This window comes from Mastigoproctus giganteus, chromosome 13, assembly GCF_048544385.1.
Source record: "Mastigoproctus giganteus isolate SK-2022 chromosome 13, ASM4854438v1, whole genome shotgun sequence".
NCBI lineage: Eukaryota > Metazoa > Arthropoda > Arachnida > Uropygi > Thelyphonidae > Mastigoproctus > Mastigoproctus giganteus.
The window spans coordinates 167,416,109-167,429,967 of record NC_143587.1 but is presented as its reverse complement, the minus strand read 5'-3'; the positions used below and the strand labels follow the sequence as shown (position 1 = coordinate 167,429,967).

At 37.3% G+C, this 13,859-nt stretch overlaps 2 protein-coding genes across 3 annotated transcripts in view; both read right to left on the bottom strand.

Annotated features, from left to right (window-relative positions):
• LOC150076586 (uncharacterized) overlaps nt 1–4,683 on the bottom strand; it is a 35,409-nt gene extending 30,726 nt beyond the window's left edge. The window contains exon 1 of one of the 2 annotated variants that reach the window (XM_090387614.1): nt 4,553–4,683. The gene's annotated coding sequence lies outside the window, so the exon portion shown is untranslated. Of the gene's footprint in view, nt 1–2,047; nt 2,181–4,552 lie in introns of those variants that run through there. The other variant, XM_090387613.1, reaches the window with a different exon arrangement.
• A 6,814-nt stretch (nt 4,684–11,497) lies between these two features.
• The window catches only part of LOC150076585 (uncharacterized), a 28,282-nt gene continuing 25,920 nt past the window's right edge, over nt 11,498–13,859 (bottom strand). Inside the window, exons 4-5 of the mRNA XM_090387731.1 lie at nt 12,629–12,753; nt 11,498–11,577 (exon numbers count right to left, since the gene is read on the bottom strand). Coding sequence (XP_090243857.1) covers nt 12,629–12,753 — 125 coding nt within the window. The 3' untranslated portion in view covers nt 11,498–11,577. The remainder of the gene's footprint in view (nt 11,578–12,628; nt 12,754–13,859) is intronic.

Below are 13,859 nucleotides of genomic sequence, written 5' to 3'. Positions count from 1 at the left end.
GACGCACTGTTTCTGCTGCATGCCTCTTCTACAGATACTTCCATGGGCACTGTTCTTCTGAATTAGCTTCTATAATTCCCGCTCTCTCTTTCAAAACAGTCCGAACACGTACCGCCACCAGCCAACATCCATTTACTGTCCAACTTCAAACCCACAGAACCAACTTTTCGTCTTCCTCATTTATTCATTCAACTGCCGTTTTCTGGAACAACCTTCCTTCATATGTATTTCCTGAAAATTACAGTCTACAGAAGTTCAAGTCCAATGTCAACAAATATCTTCTTTCGTCTTCTCAATCTCCAACCCAAGCACGGTACTAAGTACTATAGGTTCTAATACCTCTCGTGTTTGGGGTTCACATAAAAAAAAAAAAAAAAAAAAAAAAATTGTTTAGAAATCAAAAATGGCTTGGAAATTTAGTTACCTTGTTGATATATTCGAAGAACTTAAATGTTTAAATTTAAGTCTTCAAGGACAGGGAACAAATATATTAATACTCAAAGCTTAATCTTTGGAAAACTGAATCAGAAATATTGACATTTTACAATTTAGAGATATCATTGCCATCCACCTAAAAATGCTAATTAAGAATTTTTCCAAACGATTTCGTGTTCCGCCAGAAAAAAAGTTGTATTGGATTCGTGATCCCTTTGCTTTTGGTATTTGTTCATTCCCCGAAATTACCATTGACCAAAAGGAAGATCTTATCGACCTGTCGTGTGACGAAGCATTACGTGCTCGTTTCAACGTTACATCTTGTGAAAAATTTTGGCTTTCTCTTCGAGACGAGTATCCAGATTTATCAAAAATTGCGATATAAACATTTCTACCTTTCGGGCCTACATATTTATGTGGGGTTGGTCTCTCAAAATTCACAGCTATAAAAACAAAACAGCGTTCCAGACTTGATCTGGAAGATAACATGAGATTAGCAATTTCAAATATCGAGCCAAATATGAACCAAATATTATCAGTTATTCAGGCTCATCCTTCTCATTAATTGTTTTGTTTTTGTTAATTTTTTTTATTGTTCTGTAATTTTAATTGAAGAATAAGAATTTGATTTGTTGTTTTTACTGTAATTAAACAATTTTAATGTGTAAATTAAAAAGGAAGAAATGTTTTATTCCTTTCTCGGTTTTCGAATAAAATTGTCTACTCTAATTTATAAAATGCTAATTTTTCTCTAAATAAAAAAAATCTGGTCATCCCACCTCTGTATTTATATGGGGAGATCGCGTCAATTTTATATTTAATAAAGGGGTTGAGGTGTATAAAGCCTTGAATGGGAAGCATCCAGGGAAGTTATCAAAGAAGCTACTACGCTTTTCATATCAAGAAGTGCTACTGTTAAAACTGCAATGGATGTCAGAGGTATTATTGAAACACGAGGTAGAGAAGAAAACAGTGCATGCGATGCATGAAAATTAAAATTATCAGGTGATACAGAAGCCTATGGCAGATATAAATTAGTCTGTAATCAAGTCAAAGTTGGTTAGGCGAGCTAAGGCAGATTATAAGAAGTCTCTGGCGAAGAATGCCAAGAAAAGCAACAAAGACTTCTACGCATTTCTAATAAGAGTAGTAGGGAGGGGGGGGGGAGCAGCAGCTTGGAAAGCAAGGTGCTAGGGATATCAAGGACTGCTCGGAGTTATTATCGAAGAAGTAAATACGCACATCATGGAAAACACAAATATAGCAACATTTGCGATAAATTAAACTACTACAAATTGCTAAATAAATAAAGAAACACACACGCATATATACGCCATGTGTTTGCTTAGTTAGCCTGTAGGGTTTATAAATTGAAATTTAATTGAGAAACAAACTACGAACTGCAATAGTGCGGGCAACCAGGTTTGCATTTCTGCCTGATCGGTAGCAATTCTCACGATCGCATAATGCCGTGGGTCAAACAACTCTTTCAAAGATGAAACAAATCTTTCTTTAAGAGAAATTTATTTCACACCTTAAGAAATTATATTCAAGAGTAATACGCGCAAATTAAAATGCCTTTTTTTTAGCTTAAAAGTATAGGCTCACTTACATAGTTGCTGCGCTGATCCGTTGTTCAAACCCTCTGCTTTCGACGCCTACCTGACAGGATGTGAACAAACAGCACGATGACACGTGCACTAAACAAAGATTGATAAACGTTTTCCGTTGCTTGCGACACCCGAGTTTTGTTTCCCGCACGTTTGATTTGGACGTTTCAGCCAGTGATCACTTTAAATCAGCCTGCATTCGAAACTCTCATTACACGTTTCCGTCCTATCTTTACTTCTCGGATGTATACAAGAACAGGTGGATATCTTTCGCAGTTATCACTTTCTCACGAAATTTTGCTTTCTTCTGATTAAGTCTACACCAGATTTAATTATTCTCAGAGTGGAGGAGTCATAAATATAGTGGAGTACACAGTCGCCCTCAAGGATGACTAATTGTAGTATTTCAGAACAAAAATGTAATTTACAGCACTCGGTAATTATGAATAATGGATTCACAAATTAAATGTACTATTACTACTCAGTAGTAATTATTAAATTAATATGAACATATTGGAAGAGACTGTTAATTCACTAATTAATGAACAAACATTTTCTTTATAATTAACTAATTTAGAAACTAAAAATCGTCGCCACTGAGGAAATAAGGGCCACGATCACAATATGCAATGGCAATAAATATTTAATAAGGTGAACTGTAGCCATTATCAACCCACTGCACGATGGAAGCCTCTTGCCAAACGAGTAAAGTGTGGCGAAACTACTCTAGGGTGAAGGGGGGGATAATATATTATTAAAACTAAACACAATCACGTGAACGGGATACATGCCTCTACACCGAAACCTCAATAATTGAAGGTACTTTCGGGGATCTTGAATGGATATGCAAAATTGAGATGACATCAACGGCATATTTCAGTTTTAAGAACTAAAGGGAGGGGGGGCGAATTCTCAAACTGTGGATCACGATCGACTTAGAGGATCACAAATGTTTTTATAAATTTTAACTCTGGTTTTAAACGTAATTTTATTTCCAAAGCAGTGTTTTTTGTTTTGTTTTTTTATATTAGAAGTGGTATATTTATTTGTTGTCAAACTTAAGCCCAAATGAAATAATTGTTTTATTTATAGGAATCGCACAAATTCATTTATCATTTTAATCGTTGCAGTCCCCTGAATTATCGCTTTCTTACCCACTCAACGTCTGCAAATCCACGCTTTGTTCTGAACAATATGAAACCAATTACGTATTTCAGAATAAATACGCTAATTTTAATGCGGTGTTAAATCAGCTAATCAATTTAATCCATTCAAGAACAGTGCAAATCAAAAACCTCGTATATTTAGTTAATTTATTATTTTTCACGAAATTTTCAGAAAAACACGATCTTCTGATGTAATTACCTTATATCAAGACTGAAACAGCATCAGAATTAGCATCAGGTGCCATAAATTAAAAACAAAATACGTAAATATATTATTAATAATAACAACAAGTGGCAAAAGTGATTATACACTTTTGTAGTTTTTGTTTTCATAAATAACAGTAATAAAAAAAAAAAAGTCTCCACCTCGAACATTAAAAGTGGGAATACCATCTGAAGTGAAACTTCCGTCGTTAAGGGAAGTTCCACTTTAGATGGTGTCTGAAATGCGTGCGGGCGGGCTCTCTCTCTCTCGGGAAAGAACTGGCACTCTGTACCTTTGACCACTGTTTATCGTATATTTTATGGTCATACTCCACAGACCCCACCAGACGAATCTATTTTAGGATCAAAGGGATGATTGGGAAATTGAGTATTTTAGATTAATTTTGAACAACAGTAATCACATACATTTATAACTAAATAATGCCTAGAATCGATTCTTATTCCATTTCGATCTTCATCTGTAATATCAATTTAACCCCCCTCTATTTCTTAAATAGACTACGCATCGCGATGACTTTGATTCATTCTTAATTAATGTTGAGCACTATGCGATTTAGCCGGAATTCCTTAAAACGGATGCTCAATTGAAAGAATTTTCTGCGAAGAGTGCGGGATGCTATTCTTCGAAAATCACCTGGAAGAATAAACAGAAATGCCGGAAGTCCGGTAGCGACAGTGGTTTCAAAATTCCTTCAGTGGCGAAAACTACAATTCCCAGACTTTTATTATGAAACTACATTTCACACGACAAAAATGAAATATCGTCCAATTTTCTCCGATGAAGGCGAGCGAGTTCATCAGTGAACAGGTAAAAACGTGTGACTCTGAATTGGCTGCTGTAATTTTTTCTCTAAAAAATATTTAGTAGGAGAGCAGACGTGCTAATAACGGTAACGTATACAAGCATTAATATTATTAATTGCAGTCGAATTTCACAAGTCTGTGGCCTTTCACCATAAATGTTTCATCAAAGAAAACAAGGAAGGCTATCCAAAGAAGACGTACAAAAAATAAACTAAAAATTCGCCACTCTAACTACATGAAAAACTTTAAAGGTTTAAATAACACTTTTACGAACTTACTTCACTCCCACAAACAGCAAATTAAACAAGTTACCTTCACATCCACTGAAATACGCTCTGTCTTCTTCCCGTTGAGCAGCTTACAACCTAGACTGAAGTTATTCTATTATGTTCCTTTTCTCTCCCCATCTAACCGGTCACGTGTCATATGCTAAATAAGACACCCGATAAGATGCATGCACGATAAGACACCCGACGTATCTCGTAGGAAGTGTTGTTTGCTTTAAGGCTAGCTGAAATACCCCGCCCTGGAAAGCAGGGACGGGCAACCAATCGCCCACGCTCATTTTCATATGACCTGGTGCAACCAGCCAAAATTCTGTAATAAAATTACAGAATTTTGTAATTTTGTTACAGCATTTATATCAATTTTTTTAAGTTGATATCACATTTATGAGTTTTTTTAATTTTATGGGGTTCAGTTGTTGTGAAAATTTTATTTCCCAACCACCCTCGATAATCGAAGTGTACTGTATTTATTTATTCGTATTTCTCTTGTCTACGTGTTATAATGATAATACAGGGCGTCCATAAATTATTCACCACATTATGAAGCTCGATTAAAATTATATTTTGTAATACTTATTATAAAACGGTTGGCTGCACTTAAAAAAGCAACGCAAAGAATTTCTTATCACACAACCGCCCTTCGGTGGGCACCTCCGGTACACGTAAAATGTCAAGACGGTAGTCGATTTCATTCCAGGTGTTTTGAGACACCTCTTAAGAAATGGAAGTCGCTGACTGCTCAATCCGCTCTTTTAACTCAGTGACGTTAACTTTTTTTTTGCATACACCTTGTCCTTTACGTAGTTCCATACAAATAAATTCACATGAGTGATATCCGAGGAAAGAGATGGCCATGGAAAGGGCCACTCTATCAGTTAGGAAATTTTAATTCAGGAAATTGCGCACATGCAAGCTCCAGTGCAGTGGTGCCTCATCTTGCTGATAGAATACACGTGGCTGCATGTCTTCCGGCTGAGATGCAACATGCAATTCGACGACCATATCTAGGTAATTTGGTGAGTTCACAGTGTTTTCTTGGAATAAAATGGACCATCATCTGGCTGAAGAACAGCGCACACCACACGTTTGGCTTACTGGGTAGGGATTTTCAGACTTCCATCTGCGAAAAGTATGTCTGTTAACTTTACCAAACAGGTGGAATGTCGCTTCATCACTGAAAACAACATTTTCCAGAAAAGGCTTATCTTCATCTATACGGTTGAGAATGTGAAAACCAAATTCCTCTCATTGTGGTTTCTTGTGAGGCTTAATTTTTTGGATATCCCTGGCTTGTAGCCGTGAAGGGAGTTGTAAACAGCAATGTGCCTTCTGTATATAATAAATAGTTCTTCTTCTTCTATGTAAGCAAAAAGATTCATTCTCTTGCGAACCACCCTGTGCAATGTTGTTCGCGGTATTTGCCCGGCGGATGGATTTTGTAAGACTTCGGGTAAACACTTCCTGAATTTACGAAACTTTATCTGCAGATAAACTAGGCATACGCTTTCTTTCCGGTGCACTACATTGCCGGTTCCTTGAAACTGTTTCAATCATCGCCTCATGGAAAGGTTCGGTGAAACACAAATAGTTGCTCTTGACGTCTCAAAGGCTTTCGATCGTGTTTGGCATAAAGGTCTTCTAAACAAACTTCCATCTTATGGTTTGCCAACTGTTTTTTGTAATTGGTTATCCAGGTTTCTACCATCTACCATCACTGAGAGCCATCTACCATCACTGAGGGTGATGGTAGATGGCTCTCTGTCTTCTAACTTCTCCACTAATGCTGGTGTCCCCCAAGGTTCAGTACTTTTCCCCACTCGTTTCCTCTTGTATATTAATGACCTTCTTCCACTGACTGGAAATCCTATCCACAGTTTTGCCGATAATAGCACATTGCATTCCACTTTCCATTTTGAGAAACCTTGCCCTGCTCAAGCAGCTTCAACTTCTCGAAAATCTGCTACCAATTCCTTAAATGCCGATCTTCAGGTATTCTCCAGTGAGGCAAAGAGAACTTAGTTGATTTCAAATCTTCTAAAAGTCAGTCTTGTCTTATATCTCGCAAAAAGGATTCTTCTGCTCCTATGCTTATCTTTGGTGACTATGATTTCTAGGCGAAATGATATATCTCTTTTGGGGATTACCCTGACTTCTGATCTCTCTTGGCACAAGCACATTACAAATATTGCTTCCTCTTCATCCAAAAACTTGGTTTTCTCTTTCGCTCTCGGCGTTACTTTTCTTCCAAACAGCTGCTCACTCTGTATAAATCGCAAATCCGCCCTACCTTGGAATATTGTTCCCACATCTGGGGTGGTGTCCCCAAAACATCTCTCAGGCTTCTTTATTCCATTCAGAAGAGGGCAGTTAGGTTAATTAATGAATCATCCCTAACAGAGTCTCTCCACTCGCTGTCTCGTAGACGTACTGTTTCTGCTGCATGCCTCTTCTACAGCTACTTCCATGGGCACTGTTCTTCTGAACTGTCTTTTATAATTCTCACTTTCTCTTTCACAACAGTCCGAACACGTGCCGCCACCAGCCAACATCCATTTACTGTCCAACTCCAAACCCACAGAACCAACTTTTCATCTTCCTCGTTTATTCATTCAACTGCCGTTTTCTGGAACAACCTTCCTTCGTACCTATTTCCTGAAAATTGGTCTACAGAAGTTCAAGGCGCATCCGTAGCCAGGTGGGAAGGAGCAGCAGTGCGTAGCACACACGCTTCTTGATTAGACCGGGGTTCGACCACGTCTCCACCAAATACGGAGGATGCGGAAAGGTCAGGGAATGACCACCGCATATCCCGGAGCAATATAGCCTTAGTTGCTAATGCTCCTAAAATCCAAAATAACAACAGAAGTTCAAGTCCAATATCAACAAATATCTTCTTTCGTCTTCTCAACCTCCAACCCAAGCACGATACTAAGTACAGTAGGTTCTAATAACTCTCGTCTTTGGGGTTTACATAAAAAAAATAAAAAATAAGAATTACTTAATTAGGTGTATATAATTAGGTCTCCTAATAACGAGATGTAATTAATTACGAGATCTCTTCACTCGTGAAGGTATTCACAATGAGATATACTTAAATGATGCCACTGCACAAACTTATGTTAATTACTATTATAATAACTATATATTATTACTCTTATTTATATATATTATATAGTAATAATATAAATAATTATATTATTAACTAACTTATAGTTAATTAATAATATATTATAGGTTATATTAGCATTAATATAACCTATAATAACATATTAACATTGTTATTAATTGAATTAATAAACTAACGCATTAACTAATTGCCCTAAATATTACGCGCCGTTAACTATTATTCCGTTAATAACAAATTACTCTTAATCGCTACTATTATTTAGTACATTGGTGTGCAAAATTTAAGGACCAGTTAGGTAGATCAGTGGGGCAGTAACTAAATAAACTATTGTTACTACAGGTGAAAACGTGTAGTAACTTTGGTATGCATATGGGAAAAGCATACCAAAGGAACCTCGTGAGGTTCAGAAATGATGAAGGAAACAACACCGACACAACATCGGAATCAAAACGGTACGGAGCGACTTTATTCAAAAATGGCAACATAGCACTGGCTGCCATGATACAGATGCATCACTGCCAAAGATGGAACAAAGGGAAGAGGTGGTCCTCATTAGGAGGTATGGTCACCCCCCCCCTAATATCGATGCAGGCTTTGCAACGCCTGTCCATATTTAGAACAATGTTTTTGATAATTTCTTGAGGTAACATCGTCCATTCCTCTGTCAGCGCCATCTTCAGTTGGTGAACATTTTCTGGTGGATTTGGACGTGCCGCCAGGCCTCTCCCTACAGCGTCCCGTATGTGTTCGATGGGATTTAGATCGGTGGAACGGGCAGACCAATCTATACGAACAATGTCCTCACTTTCCAAAAGCATATCAACAGCTGAAATGCAATGGGGTGTGGCGTTATCATCAATAAACACGAACTCGGTGGCGCATAATGGCCTTTAGCTGACGTTGCGCCATAAAATCTCCAACAACAACATCAACTCCGGGTAAATGGCACCTGGGAACAGACGCAAATGGGGAAGGATTACCTCAGTACAGTCGCGTGCACCGTTTACAGCACCGCCTTCCAGTATCTGGAGTTGTGTATGTCCATTCAAGATAAAGTATGTTTAGGGTCTAACGACACCAGGGGTTTCTCCCATCTCCGCGTAGTATACATTGTCGTGTGTCACAGTATGCTGTAAAGGCCAAAGATTTAAAAGTGTATGGATATTATTGAGTGTAGTGTCGTGTACCGTTGTTCATCTGGCCATTTAGCTGCTGAACCCCTGCTGAGGCCAAACTTTGCCCACACTAAGCCCCCGTGGAGGCAGACCAGGTACACCAGTTATTTTTAGATAAATATTTTGGCAGGTCCTGCCATCTAGTTTTCTGAGATTTCAGTGGCTTGGACCTATTTGTAAAAAATAAGGAAATAAAAAAAAAAAAAAAAAAAGGATAAGACGCTGTTAGGGTTGAGAGGCCGAGAGAGTTTATGCATTAATTTGGATGGTCTAAATTTTGGTTGTGTGGAACCTTCGCTGTTGACTTAGACAGAGTAGGGGAGGAGACTGAAGACTGGGGGGGGGGTGAAAGTCAGAGTAGGAGGTCGATAGGGAAGGTGACCCCTAAGAAGATCAGTGGGGCAAGCCCATGCCCCACCAGGAGGAAGAAAATAGGGGGAGGGGAGAAGACAGTGTCTGTTCCTTCCCCCAGGTGGTGGAAAGAAAGTACCATTCAAGGGAGCATTGGTATTGGATCGTCTTGATAGCATAGCTGCAGAGGAAGTCATAAGGTAGTCCAGGTTCTTCTAGTCCAATGTGGTGGGTTGAAAGGTAGTCCAATCCAGTAGGTCATATCAGGTAGTCCCATCCAGTGTAAGTCGAATCTGGTGTAAGTCCAATAAAGATAACGCCTTCCCAGACGAGAACACCTCGACCGCCATATCGATCCTTTTCAGTGATGTTTGTGGGGTGATACCGTGTGCCAACCTCTCGCCAGATTAGCTGACGTCCACAATCGCTGCTGAGACTGAATCTACTCTCATCAGTAAACAGTACCTTAAGGAAAGATTTTGTGGTTGTAAACTATAGAAATAGTGATGGTCCTTAAGTTCTGCACACCAGTGTGCAAAACTTTAGGACCAACACTAACTGTTAATAACTATAATAAGTGTTAACTATTAATATAAAATGTTAATAAGTCGCAACTCAGCTAACCTAAGTTACGCCTAGTTACTGGTAACTAGTCGTAACTTAAGCAGCAACTATTAACTGGTTACCTTGTTACTTGTTCAACCTTGTTAATCTAGTAACCTGATTAGTTACCTAACTAGTAAATTAATGAGGTTAATAGTTATTAGCTACTAATAACTAGTTAACACTAATAACTAGTTACCATTAATAACTAGCTAACAACTATAACGAGTGACAGTGGTTAGATATTAATCAATAATAGTTGGCAGTTGATTATTAACCAGTCATAATTGACTGATAACTATCAACTAGTGATAGTTAAGCTTTCGATATTTAACTATAAACTAGTTAACCATTAACTAACGAGTAGAGATAGAAGTTTTCTCCGAAAACTTGGGATTTTTATCCAGCAAAGTGAAAATCGACCGCAGAGCGCACGCAATTTACAGAGTGTATATTCCGGCCAATATGGCCTTTAGTCGCTGATGCTCTAAAAACCGTACTACTACAACAATAACAACATACGTTTGTTAAGCGCCAAAGCAACTAAGGTATTGAGGCGTCAGTATGTGATTGTTGCGTGCTGCTGAAATAAATTGGGTGCTTCCATTGCTGAAAAAAAAAATGGCGCAATTTAAGGAAGAGGAGAACGAGCAAACATAGCTCGAGACAAACTACGCAAGTCACGTTAATATATATACGAACAAACTTTATTAGAAGTGTCTCCCAATCTGAACTGGTACGAGTCTTCGCCAAAACCAAATTTCCCCCAATCTCACAGACATGTGGGGTTGGGGAATTTTACAATTTGCATTGGCACTTTACGACAGTAAAGTGCCAATGCAAATTGTCGTTAACCTCATTTTATTTCTATGTTGTTTGCAGACATTTATTTTCTTTTTCAACCATTTCTACGAGAGGCGGTCGGAAAGTTCTGAGGGGAATACGCTTCGTGTTAACTGATTTGTTTGTATTTGCGATCTAGTAGAAAGTATGATGTGCTTCGTTGTAGTAGAGGCAAACACATTTCGTACGAGTTAGGCAAAGCTGTGTAACTGAATCTGTGTGGAAAATATCTAACAGGAGCTTATCCATCAAGTTTATGGCTAGGAGAATTAAGCACATTAATATGTTCAGATGGTGGAAGCAGCCTATAGGGCTCAAGAGTGGCCATTCTTCAGAATGCATTATGCTGCTTTTTGATACCAGTAGTTTTTTACACGAAAGACACAGCAATAGCCATATGAGCTACATCACTAGAACATCCACCATCCATTTCGGAGCGTACATCCAATTATAGAGACCTCGAATTTAAGAGATAAATAGAAATTCCATTTAAAATTCTGATTTAAAGATGAAATCGCTCTCATGCTCTTTAAAAAACTCAGTTTTAAAGAGCATGACAAGAGCATAGAGATAGCCAGATGAGGAGAGTTATAGCTGATACTGATAAAAACTGGTCATTCTGCTTATGTGAGAAGTACATAAATCGTTCTCAGAAGCGAACTGTAATTGTGAAGGCCACAATTTCAAAAACGACACAATGCCTGACGATGGACAGTTCGAATTCTGAATAACTAATGGTATTTTCGATCTTTTCAAACGCCCGCCGTTTTTTGCCATTGATCTACTTTGTTAAATTTATTTTAATGACACTGAGAATATGGAAATCCAATATTTGTACTGTATTGTAAATTCAATAAATGAACATTTCATGAGATTTTCCTTCTTTAATTCCAAAAATCTCGATTGGATAATGGAACCGAGTTCTTCGTAGTGCGCTCATAGGAAAGAGCCCTAGATAAAAAGGAGAAAAGAATAAAAATTTAGAATTAGTTGAAAGAGTGAGAAGAGTGAGTATTTTGTGGTAAGTGAGAAGCGAAATAAGGGGTCACTATATCTTGTTTTTAATCTGCGTGTGAGAAATTGTAAATCTGAAACCTGTGACGTTTAACCAGGATTTGTGATGCGACCTTTTTCCAAACAACGGTGGGCAGAATATCCACTTTTGGCACGAAGACAAACTTCAACTCGAGTGTTGGCCATATATTATTAAAACGTTTTGTCACTTCATCATAGCAGATATATCGGTTAATTGATTGAGAACAAAATACTTTTGAACAAACACATGGAACTCTCCAGTTGAAATTTTCTTTGAACCACCGTTCCTGTACAGCGGATAAGCTGCCAACGTTTTGGAGTAAAAGAGTCAGCTGGTTCCAGAAAGAGCAATAATGTTTATTAGCGCAGAATACATTTATTTTTTGTTTTATTTTAAGTAGGATATATTTAAAAAATAGTTACCTTTTAAAGTCATCCTACTTTTTTTTAACCTACGCTAATTTAAATCTTTACTGAAACAAAACTACGGTCATAACAAGTCACAGTAACAATTTCCTGAAGTGGGTCACAGTGTAATTTGAGCTATTTTAAAACTACTCTACTTTAACAATTTTAAAACCTGAGCCGAAATCCGTTAAATAAAATGTTCACTTGTTTATTTATTAAACACAGCTGGTTTAATTTATTAAAACGGTAAATAAAATGTCAATTGATTATTTTCTGCAAACAATAAGGAAACAATATAAAAATCAATTTTACTTCATATGTAGATCTCGCTTCGGATCGAGGAAACAAAAATTTACGCATGTCATTTGAAGAAAACCTCTAATTCGTTCGACTAAACGTTAATGAATTATACTAATTTTTAATTAATACTATAATTACATAGCTGTATTAGGCAATTGGATCGTTATGAGATGCAATACGTCATAATTCATCGTGTCAAATTGTGAGTTCTAAGTTTTCTAAGAAAACATGTGATTTTTAACTGCAGTTATCAACATACCTAGAAACACCATTGTCCACAACACGTAGGAACACAATATTTTCCTTCTTCACACAGCTGGGTTGCACTGCAGTAGTCATATGTCCGTTTGCAATTGATAACACAGTCTGGATTTAAGCTTGCACCTGAAAGTAGTTAAAGAAAAGCCTGTTTTTAGGACAAGTACTTTAAAAGCTATATTTTTCTTCAGAAATTTTGAACTACGTCTAAATATGAAGTACTCATATTTCAATAAAATGACTGATGAGGTAAGTTTCATTTTAAGTACGTAATTCTAATTTTAGGGCTGCCAACTTTCACGTAAATTTTCTAAGTTGTGGCTTGAAATATTCGGTCGATTTGCCTGTTTTCTGGACGAAGATCATTCAACACTCTGAAAGCTTTGAGTGTGGGAGGCTCCTACAGCTTTCGGAGAAAATATCAGAAACATTATGAGAACCGGAAATGAATTCGAATTGGAAAATAATTCTTCTCATTGCGAGACGAGTCGCATATCTATTTCAATTAAAAATTGTTCTGTTAGTGTGAACGTTTCAATAACATTATTATACAGGGCGTCCATAAAGTCGTTATTCACTTTTAAAATGCAATAAATTAGGTTCCATAGAAGATACGAAAATTGTAGATCTCTTAATGTACCATTTATAACTGTACATTTAGTACATTTGTTACATTAAAGTACATTTATAATTAAATTAAATTAAGCTACGCTATTATATTGTTCCATAGAAGATAAAACGAATCTGTAAAATGCACTGGAGAGGTAGCTGATTGCGTAGTTGATTGCTAGAACAAACTTCCATCTGTCATTGTGGATGTTGATAGCTCAACTAAATTTAAAAAGGAAATGGAGAAACTTTTGGAGCAAATGGATGGGTGAAATGGGAAGTTTTTTTTTTTTTTTTTTTTTTTGGCTGATGCTGTTTAAGCTTGCTTTCTTGTATCATATGGCTCTACTAATGCTAATGCACGTGATAATCTAAATAATCCACATGATCTCAAAAGTTCAGTAGAGCATTGAGGTCAGACCAGTCCAACTTGTCGATGCTTAAGCCAGTCCGGCACAACACGAGCAGTATAACATGGGCGTTATCTTCCTAGTACTGATATGGGCCTTCTCCGACTTGTTACAACAACGTAGGAAGCGCATTATTGTCCAGAACATCTAGATCAGTGTTTCTCAACCTTTTTTTTTAATTATCGCTTATGGGCTATGAGAGTTAAATAACAA